This window comes from Cygnus atratus, chromosome 3, assembly GCF_013377495.2.
Source record: "Cygnus atratus isolate AKBS03 ecotype Queensland, Australia chromosome 3, CAtr_DNAZoo_HiC_assembly, whole genome shotgun sequence".
Lineage (NCBI taxonomy): Eukaryota > Metazoa > Chordata > Aves > Anseriformes > Anatidae > Cygnus > Cygnus atratus.
This window is the reverse complement of record NC_066364.1, coordinates 36359165-36378117: the sequence shown is the minus strand read 5'-3', so window position 1 is coordinate 36378117 and position 18953 is coordinate 36359165. Positions and strand designations below refer to the sequence as shown.

Sequence of the window (18953 nt, the reverse complement as noted above, 5' to 3'; positions counted from 1 at the left end):
TATTTAATGATTTGTGCTTGAGACCTCCCAGAGAGGCACTGCCCTGTCAGAAATTTTGCTCACAGCCAGGCAAGCTGCATCTCTTCACCTTTTGTTCCTTTGGGACAGCCTAAGATGCTGATAATAATTCTTCCGAGATGGTTTTAACATTTTTTTTAGGCAGGGGCCTGTGTCCTTTGCCTGTTTCATTCTACCAATTGATAGTGTTTCACGATCTCGCAGCCAACACTTCTAGCTGCGTGGCCACAGTTTTCCTTTTCCCATGAAAACTGACAGGAAAAACCCGTGAACCACCTCATATGTTTTTCCCTCACACACTCCTTCCCCGCTGTCCTTTCCCGCGCTCAGAATACGACGCGCACTACGACCGCGGCCGCCATTTTGTTTTAACCCTTGCGCGCCCCCCCGTGGTAGCGCGGCCGCCATTTTGTTTTAACCCTTGCCCGCCTCACGGCGTCCCTCCACAGCCGTGACGCGCAGGCCCCGCCCCCTTCCACCCTGCCTGTCACTCAATCCGGGCCCCGCCGCGGCGGGCGTGGCCGTGGCGTGAGCCGCAGCCAATCAGCGCGCGAGCTGCGGCGGCGCCTTGGCCAATCGGCTGCTTGCTTCTTCAGGGGTGCGGCGGCCGCTGTTCGTTCGCCGCTCGCTGCTCCGCTGGCACCGGCCGCCGCCTCCTGAGGTGCCGCGGTACCCGTAGCGGCCTGGCCCTGTCCCGGCGTCACTGAGGATGAGCCCCCGCGCTGCCCAGCGCGCCTCCCGCCCTGCCCGGCCGAGTCCATTCATCTAGCGACTGGTAAGGGGCGGGCTGCCGGTGTGTCGGGGGGGACCGGGACGGGGACACCGGGGGGGGCTCCGCTGGGACAGCCGGGGAGCCGCGCGGTCCTCGCTGCCGCGCTACGTGGCTGTTAAAGCGGCCACCGGCCCCCCTGCCGCCCCCCAAAGTCTGGGGCTGGCTCTGAGAGACGCGTCAGGCGCTGGCGGCAGCCTCCGCTCTCCTTAGCTGGAGGTTCCTGGGAAGCCTTTGCTGTGTCTGGCCCTCCCGGGGGTGTTTGCCTGCTGTCTCTGGTAGCAGCTCACGGTGTTGCTGCCGAGCTGCAGCATTGAGCGCTGGAGAGTTGAAATCGCCTAGTTGGGTCAAAAAAATGTCTGTGTGTGGCCTGGTTGAGGCCGGCCACCTGATCTTCGGCGTCCGGCCCTTTCATTGCTGACGTGGTCAATGTAGTTGTCTGTCTTCAGGGACCACAGCTTGGGACTTACAAAAAGTAAATATAAAAGCACATAGGAACATCTGATGTGGGTACTTTTTAACAACACTTTACTAAAAGTTCTGAGTTCATACAGAAAAGTCTGCGAAGTCTAAGACTTGATTTATTTATCTCATGGAGCTTTAAATACAGTGAAATTCTAGAAGGCACTCTTGGTTCGTTACTCTTCACTTTTACTGAAAGACAGATATTCTTAAAATCTAGAGCAGGATCCCAGTGTATTGTGGAAACGTGTGTAACTGTGCTTCTGTGTTACCATTTTTTCTACGTTTTAATTTTTGCTAATGCTATTAAACTATGTAGTTTTCACTGTTTCCAGAAAAGCGAAGCACGGTATTTCACAGTTTCCTGTTCATGAGGTGTTAACAGAGATACCTTGTTATTTCTGATAAGCTGAACTTCTCTGAGGTGTTGCAGCTGAATTTAGCGCTCAGTGATACTTTGGTGCTTGTTTGACAGACCGTCTGCCTTCGATTCAGAGTGTTTGTTAGCAGTCTTGGGAGCAAATGGGCTAGAGTCGTTGGCATTCTCTTAAAGAAAGAAGTTATGTCAAAAGGCTGAATCACTGATTGTCTCATCCCGATAAGGATCATGCCGTCCTCAATGCAAAGGCAAAAGTTGCAGAAAGTCTGGAGAACATCTAAAGGCCACCAGCTGCAGGGTTTCTAAGTGGTAGCAGAGAAGCCCCAGCCTAGTAAATGCAGCAGCTTGGATCTGCCACAACTAAGGGAGCATAGCAGGCATAGTGGAACCTGCTATTTTATAAATTCAGTTGAATTTTGTCCGTAGCTTTACTTCTAGGCAGGTGATATCTATTTAAAATTTGCCAGGTTGCTTGTCTAGTCCATTTTGAGAATACCTGTGGGTAGCCTTATTTGCGATCAGCGTATCTTTTGAAAGTGATTCCTGACATAATCTTAATCTTCTGTGAAATTTGAATGAATGAGTACTTACTCCACTGTCAGGGATAACAGATTGATATTTGTTCTTTTTGTAAATAACCTTCCTGTTTGAAGACTGTGGTCTGTAGAAAGCACAGCTGAGGGATAAAACAGATCCTGTTTGTTCAGGCTATACTCACAGGTTGTTTTGTAAACCGTTTGAATCCTAATTGCTCTTTCCACAGTCGTCTTCCACTTACCTGCTTCTCTTAAAATTTAATATCTGAACTAGAGGCAGAGTTCTACCTGCTGCTTTGTGTATTGAGAAGAGCAGAACCATTACTTTCCATGTCTTGTATGCAATGCCCCATTAAAATTGTTGAGAAAACTATGTTTTTAGGATTCTATTTGGGACCATCTTGTTTCCAAATCACCTGGAGAAGGCATCTAGCTTAAATTTCTTAATTTCCCCTTTTTTGATACTCAGACACCACAAACCCGCCCCCCCAATATGTTCAAATAATATTGTTCAGGGGGTTCTATAATCTTGATTGATGTGTTCAGACTTCCAGCAAATGTGTAGAGGATTTCTGAACAGGTTAAATGCTTTATGGAGATGTAATCTCCTGAGTAGGAATTAGTAGTAATCTCGCTCTTCTTTAAAGCCTTGGTCAATGTGCTGCTTATAGCTCAAGGGTGTGTTTGCTGTTATTTATCTAGGAATTCATCTGTCTTCATTGGCATCTTGCTATGCATCCTTGAGGATACGTTGCTTAATGTCAGTGCTACATTTACTGCATTACCACCTAGCTTCAATTTGCTAGTCCCTTTTGTCAGATTCTAAACTGCTACTCTAACATGTGTTAATGTCTTTAAGTAAGACTTCAGTCATCAGAAGATCCTGGAAAATCAGTAACATGCTAGCAAACAACCAGGTCTTCAATTCTGTAAGCTGTAATCTTTTTTTATGATTACTTCACAAAGCAGATTACTTGATTAGTAAAGTTTTCAGATTTCCCATGCTGTTATGTCTACAGGTCTTCTGTAATGTTATGAAACCACTGTGAATGGACTAACTTGGAGAATATTAGTAAATATCAGTATACTGGTTCGAAAATCAAAACAAAAGCGAAAAAACACCCTGGAAATCTTTAAGAACTCACAGTGCACTTAGTAGGTTCGATTTACCATATTGAAGTCTGATGTTGCCAGTCGTAAGTCTTCGTTTAAGCTTCTAGCAACTTACTATCAAAAGAAAGAGTGAATGAATTTTGCATTTTCTTAAAAGCAATGTTATTTACACTAATAAAAAAAAAAAGAGGGATATTAGTATTGACAAAGAAATCTCTAGTCTTCTTTCTTTTATGAAAAATAGAAACCGTTACACACTTTGATTATAGGAGAGCCCAACATCAGGTAATTTTTCACCAAGTGCATCCTGGATGCAATTGTTAGTTAGAAAAAAACCAATACCACTTAAAAATAAATTAAAAAGAAAAAAGAAAACAGAACAGTGAATGGGATGAGGACAGGTTACGCTAATTTAATGATTAAATAAGGTCTCAAGAAATATGTTCTTATTAAAGCGTCCAGAAGCTGGGTTTCAAAGCCATATCGCTCTTTCAGCAGCTGAGTTACTGTAATGCAGTGCACATGGGAGATGCAAGCCCAGCAGTCCGTCCTCATGGAGCATTGAATTCTCCCTGCCGGAATCTCTTCTTGTTTTCTCTTTTACTTCTGTGCCAGGGCCATTGTCTTTTGTGCTATTGGGAACAACAACAAAGAAACTACCCAGCACTTGGCCACTGCCTTTGTATGGTGTCCACGTCCGTGTTAGCCAGATTTTGCTAGATACAGTACTTTTTCTTGTAGACATAATTTCTGATTGTTCGATATAATAGGCTGTCCTCAGGAAGAATCTGAAATACCGTAGACATGAATTCCAGTATCAAATGTGTGTGCACCTCGCAGGCTGGCACTTTCAGTGTCTGTTTGTGGCAAATGCCAGGTAGGTGTTGGTTACCCTTCTCTTCTGAGAGCACCCCTGTACTTTTAAGCCAGGTGTGTGTGGAAACACTTTTTATGAAAAAAAAAAGTGTTAATAGAGAATAAGGTCGTGCAGAAGTGGCTGTGAACAGTCTGGTATTTTCCTTCGCCTATTAGCTCGTGATCTCTCTGTGCTGACTGTCAGTGTTCCAGACATCACAAAAATGTTGTTGGATACGCTCTGCCATTGCTGGATTTGGCTTCTGAAGACAGTGACCAGGAAACAGATCGGGAGTTCCTAAGGCTGCCTCTATGCTGGCACCTCTTTCTTCAGGCTTTATTGTTCTGAGATTTCATGTTACCAGAATATAATTGATTATATATTTTTATCTCTTCTGGGAAGCATCTCAGATAATGAGAAAGCTCAACAGAACCCTTGGACTAGAAGACCCCTAACCCACCAGCAATCCCTTGTAAGCAGCTTTGATGTGCTGCGAGACTTCTAGAGCTCCCCAGTGGGAAGCTGCTTCTGCCTGCTTTGTTTATTGTTCCAAACGTTGAACAGAATCTCAAGATGCACTCTGATGGTTGCAGGAAAAGACATGTACCATTGTCATCCTTAGTTGTTATAGGATTTCTTAGCTTACTCTGACAGATGTGTAGGATCTTAGTTTCATACTTGAGAGAGATGTGACAGCTTTGAGCTTAGACTTCATAAGAGTGACAAATTTCTGCCTATTTGCAGTAACTCCTTGAAAGAAACAGAAATTTGAGACAGCATAGTAGGTAGAGACTTCTCCTGCTGGAGGAATTCTGACTCTGTAAAGTCAGAGGGCTCCTCTCTATCCATAGCCCTTATACTTGGTAGCATGTAAAGAGAAAACATTCCTTTAAAGCAGCTCTGCTTGGAGGGAGGCTGGCAGCTGAGGAGCGGTGGTGCTTGGCCCTCTCTAGAGAAAGAGCCAAGTAGGAGGTCTCACTTCCAGGAGGCCAGATACCACAAAGGCTTTGTTCCTGCTTTGCAATTGCCTCCAGCTTGGCGGTAATCTTTTTAAGTTTTCTTGGGCTGTGAATATTGTACTAAGTAGCTCGTGTCTCTTGAGGGAAAATGCAGAAAACCACTTGATGCTGAAATAAAGACATCTTCGAGATAGTCTGAGTATTGTTCCAATTCCTCCATTTTGTGTCAACTTTTTTCTATAATGAAAATGCTAATCAAGAAGAATTTGAATTCCAACCCATTGTATCATAAAAATGTTTAAAGGGTGTTAATCTTACTTACATATTTGCCTTTCAATAACTGCAGTGTTAGGAAGACACTAGTGTTATTACATGAATTTAGATAATGGTGAAACATCTATAGAAGTATCTGCTGGTGCTGTACCCATTTTGAGCTTGTTTTAGATGCTGGTCATTAAGCTGAGACATCATATACTAGAACTAAGCATTTTGACAGCAATCGCAAGATTTTCACGCAGACATGAGCATCACTTCACAATTTTAAAGTTGAAAGGTTTCGCTTAAGGACCTACTTCATATTTCAAAACAGCAAGATCTGATTATCAACTCCTTTCAGATATTGTAATAATGTGACTGTTATTGGTGTGTCATTATTGTGGAGGGTTGAAACCTTGAGTGACAGCCATCTGTCTTGAAACGCAAGGTGCATGTATCGATGTACAAATATAGTACCTAGTGTTGCAATGTTTATAGAAAAGGAGGGCTGGGTTAGGATGACTTACAAAGAAGTAATTCAGCAGAGTCATGTTTCACATAGCTGCAGTAAGTATCACCATAATGGCATTCATGTGAGGTAGGCAGGGTTGTATTTCTGTCTATTTGAAGACATTTCATCCTTTTGATAATTGGTTTGTTGTCCACAGTGTTTTGGTGTTTGGTTCCTTAGGCTAGAGCTCAGGTGTTTTAAAGAAGCAGTTTTTCTCTTGCCCGTCTGTTCCTTTCTTGTAATGGCACACTTTTGGAACCAGGATGTACGTTCTCATCTTGAACCCTTTACCCGTGCAGTTCAGTGTTGTAAATAGATGAGTATTTGCCAAGGGAAGGTATGCTGTGGGGCATGGCAGGGCTGCTGCCTTGGGTGGTGGTGCCATTTCGTTCCACTGGGCCTTACAGATTAGTCAACTTTATTTATGACTTCCCTGAGGAATTTTTCTTTGTGCTTTTTATGTTTACTTTTCTTTGTAGCACTACTAGCAATGTCTTAAAAATTAATAATACGTAATATGCGCTTCACAAGGCATGAAGTGAAATTCCTACTTCTTCCACAGCATGATTTTATTGCCTAGTGGAGTATTGATGAAATATGACAAAGTGGTTTGAAGATAATAATAGCACTTCTGATGTTTTTCCTATAGATGTTCAAATAAGTTTTAGAATGATTGCTGTTTAGAAGAGTGTGTGATGCAATGGCAATCTAAAAGTCAGAACCATTTTTTGAATGTTGCTCCCAGACAGATGAGGGACTAAATTATAGGGAATAAAGACTTTTTCTCCACTGCTCTTAAATTGTTTTTGAAAGTACCTAGTGAATGACTGTGATCTGTAGATTTCCAATCCAAGTACTTAATCCCTTCTGAATGAGGAGGAAGAATAATTGTTGGAGGCTTTGTCATGAGATGTTTAAATGCTCTTGGATTAGAACTGTGGGTTATTTATTGGTTTGTTTATTCTCTCAAAAGTTTAGATTCCATCACTAGCATTTGCTTTACACTGATCGTTTTAAACTGTGTGGCAATCAATGATAACTCTTGAAACAGGAGGAGGACTGGGATTTCTGATTTTTCTTCCAAACAGTCATTTTTCCTTGAAGTATCTTTGCAGGTAGAGGCAGTAGCAAAATGTTGTTATATGTTCAGCGCCTGAGAACAAAGGAAGCTGAGATCAACAGGCTTTTGGGGAGAGGGCAAGGAGTGGAGCATGCATGGCTGTACTTATGCAGGTCTACATTGACTGCTGAGCTGGAATGATAGATTTTTTTTTTTGAGGATTTGTTAACATTTTTAGTTTTATGTATCCATCTTTCATGGTAACACTGTCTGACTTCTTCTGGAATATTTTACTCGCTGGTAGAATGATTTTAAACTGCAGTTTGAATAGCGAGCAAAACCATCAAGGAGTTTGATGTGATTTAACACTCCTCAACTCAGTTTGATGCTTATGCTTGAAATGTTAGTGTGAAGTGTTTTGGGACTGAATAGCAGTTTGCTTTATGCAATGCATTGGTGATGTGTATACTTCACTTTTTCTACTTTAGATGGTTTTATGTGTAATTTTTATTCTCTCGAGTTTGTGAGCTGTAACACTCTAAATATACCTGCACATTTTTGATAGGCTAGATGAGTGCTTCTGTCAGGCCTTGCTTACATTTCATAAAGTATATGCCAAAGAAGGATAGATATGCTAAAATACAGTAAGCATATCCATAATATCTGCATATTAAAGTATACATATATAAGTATGCACAGATATGCGCCCCATCGCCATCCAACCTAGACCATCATTTCTTCCTGCCAGTTCCAGGAGCTTTCGACCTTTGCCTTGCATGACTGCAGCAGTCTGAATTCATGTCTCTTGTACTAGTTGCTTTTCTTTGATTTCTTGCTGTCCTCCCTCTCACCTTTGTCAGTAGCTCTGGGAGTGGTGGAGAAAAGCCTGCTTTGTGGGGAAATGGGTGGACGTTCAAGCCAGGGAAGACAACCTGAGGATAATCCGTCATTGAAGTTGCCAAAGGAAACTGCGGTGGTTCCTCCCTCTGCCTGGGTGGGACTGACAAAGCTTCTGTCAGCCAAGATGTACTCAACACCTGTGTGTTTTTTGTTTGTTTTTCCCAGCAGTCCTTCAGTTCAGTCTTTGCTTTATGATCACAAAGTAATAATATGATTAGGAAACTATTAGGGTCCTAAGGAGGCTGGGAAAGGATTTTTTTGTTGTTGTTGTTCTTTAGGTTACTTTTTGCAGCAGTTCACTGTGTAGCCTCAAAGACTTATGTCAAAGGAAGGGAGGAGGTATTTTCTGAGGATGGGGTGGGGAAGGGAGTCATGGATTTTTAGACCGGCTGAATGCCTCATTTAAGCTCAGATGGCATGAGGAGTCAGTTAACCTTTGCCACATTGCTCTTGTATTCATAAGCTCTAATTTGATGTGCATTTAATTTGGTACAGTTGATGGGGAAAAGATTTTCTGTTGACTGATCTGTTCTGTTTTGTTCTCTTTCAGGTCTCCCTTGCAATTATGGAGTTTTAGAAGAACAAGGGTGTGTGGAGGGGGAATCCCCCTCCCCACACGTGAGGTAGTTCTCTTTGGAATTTCTGTGGACAACAGTATTTGTTATATATGATGGTGAAATAAGACTTCTTAAAGTATATATTTATAAATATTTATTTGGATCAAGTGCCAAACATAAGTTTTCTAATGGCAGCTCAATAAAACTGGATTTACGTCCTTGGAATTACAACTTTTTGAAGGCACTGTGTTGTATACTGAATCGGAGTGCCTTGATATACCTTGATGGTTGTTCCCCTTAAGGAGAGGAGCAGCCTCCGAAGTGAAGATGAATTCTCTCATGCCAGACTGCACTTCAAAGTGTCGATCTCTACAGCATGCCCTGGATGTGATCTCTGTAGTAACCAGAGGAAGTGAAGGCCAGATCAAGGCCTTTCTCTCTTCTTACTGCTACAATGCTGCAACTATAAAGGATGCCTTTGGTAGAAACGTTCTACATCTTGCTTCATCTTGTGGCAAAAAAGGTGTGCTAGACTGGTTGGCTGAGACCAAAGGAGTAGATCTCTCAGCAAAAGACAAGGAATCTGGATGGACAGCTTTGCACAGAAGTATATTTTATGGGTACATTGATTGTGTTTTGTCATTACTGAAGGTGAGTAATTTGCAGCTGCCATTTTCCTTGGTATCTACAATTTTTAGAGTTGTATAACTTCTAGAAAAGTAGATTTTTAAACTTGATGGAAAGCCTCTTGAGACTTACTTTGTTTAAATCACAGTGCACTGATTTACTTGAAACTTGTCTTTGTATTTATCAAAGGTGTCTGTCTTTGCCCATACAGAAATCAGCACTGAGTCAGGCTGCTTGATCAATTGGAGACTTCCTTAAAGACTGGTTTGTACGAACAGTATTGGTGTTAGGATCTGAAAAGTGCAGAATGAACTTGATGTGAGACTAAAGACGTTGCAAAAATAGACCCGTGTTGTGGTTTAGCCCGGCTGGCAGCTAAACACCACACAGCCGTTTGCTCACCCTCCCCCCTCCCTCTCTGGGATGGGGGAGAGAAACAGGAAAGTGAAGCCTGTGAGTTGAGATAAAGACAGTTTATTAAGACAGGAAAATAACAATAACAATAATAATAATAGTGTTAATAATAATAATGTGTACAAAATAAGTGATGCACAATGCAATTGCTCACCACCCATTGACCGATGCCCAGCCTACCCCCGAGCAGCCGGCCCCCCCACCCCGGCTAGCCACCCCTATATATTGTTCAGCATGACGTCAGATGGTATGGAATACCCCTTTGGCCAGTTTGGGTCAGCTGTCCTGGGTCTGTCCCCTCCCAGCTCCTGCTGCATCCCTAGCCTGCTCGCTAGCAGGACAGAGCGAGAAGCTGAAAAGTCCTTGGCTTGGTGTAAGCACTGCTCTACAACAATTAAAACATCAGCATGTTATCAGCGCTCTTCTCATTCTAATCCAAAACATAGCACCCTGCCAGCTACTAGGAGGAAAATTAACTCTGTCCTACCTGAAACCAGGACAACCCGCCAGTAATTATACCAATTAGTATTTTTAGACAGCGTAAAATAATATGAGCTTGGATGGAGTAGCAATTAGCAATGGATCTTAGGTTTGAGAGAGAAGCAGTTCAAGATGCACAGCATTTTATTAAGTGAATCTCCATTTCATTTATGGTTTAACCAGGGCTTTCACTCAGTTCCCTTCCTTCCTTTCTTGCAATTGCTGTTTCTTCCCTGCTTCTCAGCAAGTTGGTTTTTTTTAAGTTTTGCTTGCTCTTCCCTCTGTTCCTCCTACCCCAAGTACAGCAACAGGAAGAGCTACATGTGGTTGAGAGGGTCAGGCTCCCTTTAACCATGTGAGATAATGAAATATTTGGTTCAGGGTGACTTAAAGTAAACTTATTAAGGCTGAGATTTTTCCATTTTGACTTTAGCCTTTTACAAATGGCTAGTCGTTGGAATTTTAAGTGTTAAACTCTCTGCTTTCAACAAGCAGTTTAACCAAAATAGCTGTGGCTCCAGTAGTTATTCTTGAGGTTCTCATAACTGATAAATACGTATTTCATGTGCCATACTCCTACATAGTGAAGAGGTTTTCTTTTCAAAATAAATGTTTTTACGAGAATTGTAAGTGATTCTGTTCTTTAGAAAACTCAAAACCGTATGTGATATTTGAAAAGGTATTCCATCCTCTAACGTGTGTCTGCATTTTTGATGCTTGCTTATATGAGATCTGTGCTGGTTTCCCCAAATGTATTCTACTTTTCTATCATTTGCATAAATGAGTGAGGTTTTTATGACAGGTGGCTCTGTTGATATTTCTTTAAGAAGCAGGATGAGTCATAGAGAGTGCTCTACCTTCCAGTTCCTTAACCAAAGTCTCTCTGCTGTACTGTGTTATTAAGAGCAAGTGTTCTTAAGGTATTATAGCAATGACAGGAAGGGATTATAGAATATAATTATGAAATAGCTGAGCTATAAAGGGATCTCTGAGTGATCGTCTCATCCAAACACCTGCATTCTGGTGTTCTAACACCAGTCCAATAAAAATGTTTTTATATGTTTAAATGGAATTTCTTGTACTTCAATTTGTGCCCATTGCCACTTGGATTATCACTGGGTACCACTGATAATGCCTCTTAACCCATCTCCTATCAGGTATTTTTTTATACCTGTTGATAAGATTTCCCCCCCCCCCCCCCCCCCCCGCCCAGTAAATCTTCTCTAGGTTAATCATCTTGTCTGGCTATTTGTGTCCTCTTGCTTTTTTCTCAGCAACTGTGAACTACTGTTCCCTGCTTGTTTTCAAAGTCATAGTAGTTTTTTTCAATCTTTTCACTTCTCTAGCATGTCAAAACTTTTTTTTTTAAATAACAAGAAAAAAACTTGCCAGTAGAAGAAAATGTATTTTTCAAAGATAGTAAATGCTTTTTTGGTACATAGTTGCTTCTTGCCTTTCCTAGATGGCGGTGCTTTACCTTCAAGTGAGTTTCCTCTGTGTCTCCCTGATTACGTCTTATTACTCAATCAGTTTTCATGCAGTAATTTCACAGTTAATGAATCAACATGAAATGTGTGTAGCTGAACAGAATTAAACTATTGGTTTTTTGTCGTGTTATTTTTTCCCCAGATCTACTTAAAATTAACCATAAATATTCTGAAGATTTTCTTTTATCACTATTAAAGTTCAGTTAAAGATTTATTTAGCTTTGTAAATGTTTACCTGGGTTACTTCGAGCTGTGGAGTTAACCTTAGCTTTTCTTTTTCTCTTCCCCTTCTCTGCTTCTATTTCAGCATGGTGTTAGTCTGTATGTTCAGGATAAGGAAGGCTTATCAGCCTTGGATCTTGTGATGAAAGACAGGCCAATCCATGTGGTGTTCAAGAAAACTGGTAGGAAATCAAATAACTTAAATTGTATTTTACAAGGTGATATACGTCAACAGCATATTAATGTCTATACCAGCACAGACAGTATTTTCAGTTTCTGATCAGGACTGTATAAGTTATCAAATACCTGAAGATGTGGTGTCACTAATGTCATAAGACAGCAGGTGCAAAATGTTGGCAGTAGATGCTGAATGCACATATGTAGCCTGAATGGACAAATAATGACTGGCATAGAGGTAAAAAAAAAAATAAATAAAAAGAGGGGGGGTGGGGGGGAGATGAGGAGAGCAAGTGATTTAATAGGTTGCCCGGAGACATTGTGGAGACTCGGACCTTGGAGATACTCAAAACCTGAGAAAGACGTGGTCCTGGGCAGCCAGCTCTCGCTGACTGCGTTTGAGAAGGGGTGTTGGACTAGATGGTTTCCAGAGGAATCTTCCAAGCCATTCCACGATTTTTCTCTTTATCTCAATTCAAGTTATCAGAGAGACTATCAAGTTACCAAAGACAATGTCTTTGAATTCAGTAGGGTAGTTTACATCACTTCTGTGTCTCTTGTGAAAAGAGGGGGAATATGTTCTTGAAGCTTCAGAATACTTCTAAAGTAAGATAACTTGGTATGTTAGCTACAGTCACTCTAAATACAGTAACTTGAAATAGGAAATGATTGTGTAAGAATAACTCATAGCACACAAGGTTTTCTTTGACAGGAAACAAGTTTTTCCGGTGTTTTTTACTTATTTTTATGCTATTTTATTCTTTTTGTACCCCTCTTCTATGTCCTTTTCTCCATGTCTCCAAATGTAGTGTTGTACGGTGAAAGTCCTTTTCAGCTTTTTTTTCCAGTCAATTTAAGTGGTTTTGGTTATGCAAATCCTGAGTTTCATGTATTAATTTTACATTGCAATGTATTGTGAAATTCTTTAGTTCTTATAATAGTAGTGCAACATGATCGAATGTGCATTGATTTCAATTTCCTACTCATCAGAAAATGGTGTTCGGATGTCACTGTAACTGAGAGGTTATTTAAAAAATAATAAAGGATAATGAAGGTGCTTATGGCTTCTGTGCATAAGAGTTTCTGGGAAAGGCTTTTTACTAAATTGAAAAAGAAAAGCATATGTAACCTAGGGTGGTAGTAATGATCTTCTGAAAACATCTACAGTAAATCTACTGCTGTAGAATGCTTGCATTTTATGCAGCTGGAAAATAAGCGTGAATAATGGTGGTGATTTTCTATACATTGTAGTCAAAGTATTTTGTTGTAGCATCTTACTTTTCATAAGAATATATCTTTTTAAACAAATTTTCTCTTCAAATCTTTAATAGAAACAGCAGGAGTTACTTTTCAAATTCAGTATGCATGAAATTCCTATATTGACAAGCTGCAGAGATAATATTTTTCATTGCAGATCCCACAGAAGTTTACACCTGGGGAAACAATATAAATTTTACTTTGGGTCATGGCGGTCAACAGAGTAAACATCATCCTGAATTGGTGGACCTCTTTCCTCGTAACAGCGTTTATATCAAACAGGTATTCTGGAAGTATTACGTAGGCATCTTACTCAGTGAACCTGGAGGGGTGTGTAGGGGGAAACAACTATCAAAAATGTCAACTTTTGAAAACATACAGAGGAAAAAAAATCTTGGGTCTGATTTTTATTTTATTATTACATTTTTTCATCCTATTTTTTTTCCTCGGTAAGCAGTCTCCATTGATCTGGCAAGCAGCTTAGAGCAGCCAGGGAATATTTGACTTGGCCTGCTGTATTATGTTTTTGCTGCTTTGTGTCCCCATATCCCCCAATGAAATTATGGTTCTCTGTGTTTGGTGGGGAGAATGCTTTTTGATAGTTATTGATGATTTACCTTGGATATATGGCTTATAGATGACTAAAATAATGCAGAAGCGTGATGCTTCTGTAACTTCTAAGTTTCTAACCTCTTATGCAGCTCATAGTGAACTGAAGTGGGATAGTGAATTTGTTTGGTATGTGTTTAATTAAAAGTCATCTTGTGTTGAAAGCAGCTTGTGCTGTTACAGCACTTCTGTTAATGTAGTTTGTTCCTAATAACTTGTGACTTCTGTTTAAGAATAGTTTACAGTAGAAGTTGAACAAGCGTTTAGTGCAAACAATCTGCAGCAGTTTTAATGTGTTTCTTTCAGCAATTCTGAGTTGGTATTGTTGCACTTAAAACTGAATCTTTTGGGCTTTTGCTAGCCTGCAGGGCCCGTGCCTTTGATAAATACAAACTCTTCAAGTAAGTTAAGGCAATATATACTAAATTTAAAGCGTTTTGTGTTCCTTGTGACTTGATTTGGTAGTGCCTGTGCTATAATACTAGAATCTTACCCATATTTTCATGAAAAGGTAAATCATAACCTTTGAGAGTATTTGTTGTCTCACTTAAATCTTAGCTTTTAAAGAGGTTTACTACACAGGTAACACAGTGAAATAACTAGAAGTATGCCTAAATCTTGGTGTCCTGTACCTTTGTCACTTAAAATCATGGGAATTCTTTTATAAAGTGGCCTACACCGTAGTTTAATCTGTTCTGGGGACTCTGTACTGTGGTCAGCCTAGTCATCAGATCTGTATGACAAGCTGCTGTAACTTTGCTATCTAAGCAAAGGTCAGGGAGATGCATGCAACAGATGCGTTTCACTTTCAGTTGAATTCTCCCTTTCCTTGTGAGGTGGTTTGTGTTGGTTACAGCGGTAATAGAAAAAATGTTGGCTAACTGAACTAACTTCAGGGCAGGTTTTGCAATTGAGGGGACCAACAGTGTGAGGCTGTAATCATGCCTCTTCCCTGCGTTTTTATCTATTCAGTAATTACAATTTCTCTTCTTTAGTTTGTTAGCATTCAGATGAGATAATTATAAAAGCATGCTAAACAGGATATCATAGTAACAACTTTTGATTATTTGCCTTTTTGAAAACACTGCTTAGGTTATTTAAACCTTGGGTTAAAGATTCTGTATTGCAGCATTGCATACAGTTTCATGGTTACAAGTTCTGTCTGTATCGTGATAAGTTATCTTTAATAAAGCTGAACTTGTTTGTGAGGTAGTTTTCACAGGTGTTTTGGGATTATCTAAGAAAACTAATGTGTCCTGTGTTTCCCTTGACCTGCCCTTTTTTTATCCCTTTTCTTTCAGGTGGTACTCTGCAAATTCCACTCGGTGTTTCTTTCCCACAAAGGTCAAATTTATACGTGTGGACATGGACAAGGAGGACGTTTGGGTCATGGTGATGAACAGACGTGCCTGGTATCTTAATCCTGTCTTGTGTGTAGTCTAGCATGATATTTCTTTGATATCAAACAGGAAGTCTGAATTAGAGTTTCTGTGAGTGTACTCTTAAAACTTTTTTAGTCGATTTACTGTTGATTTTAAATAAACAATATCCCCTTTCCCCACCAAATAACAGAAGAAAACTGCTGCAGTACTAGAAGTGGCAAAGAGTAGAAGAACATACATTTAAATGTATTATAATTTAAGATAACTTTATGCTGAGGTGAAACTTTCAGGTTAGGGTAAAGTTGGATCAAAAGGTAGATGATGTCAGATAAGTGGAAGCAAATGGTTTTCTGTGGGGCTGGCTTCTTAAATAGGTTTATGATGCTGTCAGATGATTGTCAAGACTGGCAGAAGCAGTACTGTGGAGTTGGTAGTGGTTGCTTCTTGTTAGACTTGCACAGCTATTAAGTGAATTCATTTGAATAGTAGTGTTGCAGTATACAAAACCAAAGTTTGAGAAGACAGATATGATGGCAATACAATTCAGATTTCAGTATTTTATCCTGTTTACCTGGTAGTGTGTATTTAGTTTACAGCACAGTACTTCTAATTTTTAAAAATTACTAATATTGGGCATCTGGTAGAACTTGATACTATGTTGCTGGATGCTATGGTGAAGACTGGAGATCTCTTTTGAACACACTTTTTAAAGAACACAGTTCTAGAAAATCAGATTTATTTTTTTTTCAAAAGGGATGCAAACTGGTGTTTTAAAAATGGGATGTTGCCCAGTCAAATAAAGGAGAATTCCTGGTAGAGGGCATAAAGCATTGAAGATACAGAACTGCTTCCTTATTCTGTGTTATTTTCTTTGGATTATCCTGTATTTGGGTGGAAGGGAGAAACCTGTTGCTCATTGTAATTTAAAAAGAAAAACAAAAGATGTAACAGTTAATACATTTTTACCTGTCCTCAAGGTATAGTTCCCACCCTGATTTCAGAGCAGGTAGTTTAAAAATAATCTCTCCCTTGATAGCAAAGGATGTGTTTCACAGAGCTCAAAGAAAGTAATTTGTCTCATTGCATTGGAGGTGGTAATTTTGTTAACGAGTATATTGTATTTTCACATAGGTTTTCATCTGTATTTCAATATTTTATGACTTTGTTTGTCATTGTAACTACTTATGTGGCCAATGATTAATATTAAACTTTTTTTCTTGTTTAGGTTCCAAGGCTTGTGGAAGGCTTAGCTGGCCACCAGTGCTCCCAGATAACAGCAGCTAAGGATCATACTGTTGTTTTAACAGAAGACGGATGTGTTTACACGTTTGGTCTAAATACTTTCCATCAGTTGGGTATTCTTCCTCCTCCTGCTAATTGCAATGTTCCCAGACAGGTAAAAATCAGCCAAAAACTTACTTGTGGTGTGGTTTGGTTTTTATTATTATTACTTCTTTTAACAGAAAGTGAAATATAAAGATTATATAAATAACTTTTAAAGCTTTTCAGGACAGTAGAGTGGAATTGGAATTCAGATAAAATCTTGATTCTGTTATCATACATCTCAATCTTAAATACTTACTGATGTCCTGATTTATGTCTCAGTTTGTAACCTGGAAAATGCTAAAGTTCTTAGTAACAAGCATAGTACAAGCTCCAATTTCCAAAAACCTTTACCCCCAAACAGTTCTGTAGCTGAAATGGACTAAGAATAACAAGTATATATTACTTGAGACTAATAATCTTAAAACTTTTACATCCATCATTCAGTGATCCAAAGAGTTTGACGTTAGTGTCCTTTGGTGGAAGCGCTGATTCTGGAATTGTAGTACTTTGGAAAGAATAGAAACAGGGAGGAGGAATAACCAGAGAGAACCCATGAGGCTTCAGGAGAGGTTAAACATCTGCAACTTCACTATATTTCTATGCTCAATCAATATATATATTTAAAGGAAATAAGAATTACTTCACCTTTTATTGAAAAGAAGTTTCATCTGGAGTTTAAAAAAAAAAATGTACTGTCAGTGTTATAAAAGTAGGGAATAATATTTGGCAAAAGTGCAACAGGGCAGTGTTTTGGGGTACAATGGGATGCTCTTCAGTTGTGTAATGATAACTGTTTATCCACGGTATTTACTTTAATCTTGATCATCAAGAATTGTCTGGAATATCAAGTCAAGTTTGACATGTGGAATTAGTACTATAGTGTTCTGCAGTGCGTTTAGGGCATTAGGGCTTACAAGCTGAAACTTTAACTGATGCTTCAGCAGCACCTGAGTTGTCTTTGCCTGTCTTACATGTGTGCTGTGCAGTCCTGTTTGGCTACATATGAAGACAGCCTAAGAAGATTAGATTCTAGTTCTAATGAGACACTGAAAAAAATATTTTTTGGTCACAAATGTAATAGTGTCCCACTTGACAAACTTCTGAAATAATCCTGACTTATTAGACTGTACATGGATACTGTACCAATACTGTATTCTTAATGACTTCGGGAGTTAAATGTTGTCAGAAGTTTGTACATGTGAAATTTACCCATCGCTGCTTAATATTAAGATGTACTTTGGATTTGTGCTTAGGTTCAGGCAAAAAACCTGAAAGGTAGAATGGTGATTGGAGTGGCTGCAGGCAGATTCCATACAGTGCTATGGACTAAGGAAGCAGTGTATACCATGGGGCTGAATGGCGGCCAACTAGGTAAGGTAGAAGCATTCTGAAAGTAAAACCCAGCCATTAAAAGATGTTACTCATACTAAAGCTGTTGTTTGCTTCTTCCAACAGAAGCCTGGTTAAAGCTTTCTCTTTTTTTTTCCTCTTCCAATCTGGTGATTTCAACCTTCCACACTTCTTTTGAAGAATATTTTTCATTACTGGCAATGACTTTCCCATTTTGAGATAATGGGAGCCAGTCTGATTTAGCTTTGGTATTTGAATTCTTTATAATTCATTTCCCTTCTGTGTATCTGGTGTGGTTCTGCTACTGAGGACATTCAGGAAAGAAAATGTTACTGTTTGTGTTGCAGATTACCCCAAGTCTCACTGATACTGTCCTTAATAAATCATAAACTAGCGCTTATCGATCCTGCCTATGTTTTTTTTCCCCATGCACTGTAAACAAGCTACTGATAGCTTTTTCTGTACTAACGTTTTAAAGTGAAATGCTTTCCCGTATGTAGATTTTTTTCAACACCATTACCAGAATCTTCACTTAATTCAATATTATTCTGAAATTAAGAAAACGTTTAAAAAAATATTTTGCCAACTAGTGAACTTCCTAATTTATTGTACGAATGGGATATTTGAATTGCATTTGTCTTTTCTAATAAACAGATGTTGCAATGTTGGTTTGGATTTTGCACTTCCACAGTTCTGTATCTTTGTGCATACAAAACTCAGCTAGCTTGGTACTTAGTTAACGGTACTTAGTTAATCTTTGTCGCTTCTGACGTCAGGTTCAGACACTTTTGTGTTCCTATTTAAGATTGGAAAGGCATGTGAAAAAATGTCTTTGAGAAGTATCTTACTACTGCATATTTGTTCTCTTTTTGATGCATTTTTGTATATGCATCTATCACATTTTTTTGTGGTTGCGTGTGCTGTTGAGATTCTTCTGATATGCACGTGGCCCAGTGCAGGACCATATGGAGACTTTTATCATAAGTGGTATAGTTTTATCAGCTGGGAACTGTGATGGACCTGTGGTAATAAACCTTGTCCCTCTATAGGAGGTTTGGGCATAGCACTACACTGTCAGAACAGGGCTGCTTTCATCTTTAGAGGTAGCTCTGCTGCTTATTCCTGGATTTTTGTACCCTGATCCACTCTGTGGTGCAGACATAAGTGCACACAGAGCAGGATTATGCTGTATACCTTTTTATAGATTATTTGTTTTAGGATTCTTAATGCAGTGGAGCAGTGATGAC

At 39.6% G+C, this 18953-nt stretch overlaps 1 protein-coding gene across 7 annotated transcripts in view; it reads left to right on the top strand.

Annotated features, from left to right (window-relative positions):
• Positions 1-568: 568 nt before the first annotated feature.
• IBTK (inhibitor of Bruton tyrosine kinase) overlaps positions 569-18953 on the top strand; it is a 55449-nt gene continuing 37064 nt past the window's right edge. For 2 of the 7 annotated variants that reach the window (XM_035559441.1, XM_035559436.2), the window contains exons 1-7: positions 572-793; positions 8369-9026; positions 11691-11787; positions 13197-13321; positions 14950-15060; positions 16256-16426; positions 17610-17727. In XM_035559441.1, the coding sequence (XP_035415334.1) occupies positions 8703-9026; positions 11691-11787; positions 13197-13321; positions 14950-15060; positions 16256-16426; positions 17610-17727 (946 nt within the window). In that variant the 5' untranslated portion in view covers positions 572-793; positions 8369-8702. Of the gene's footprint in view, positions 794-8368; positions 9027-11690; positions 11788-13196; positions 13322-14949; positions 15061-16255; positions 16427-17609; positions 17728-18953 lie in introns of all 7 variants that reach the window. The other 5 variants (XM_035559439.2, XM_035559440.2, XM_035559435.1 and 2 more) reach the window with 4 other exon arrangements.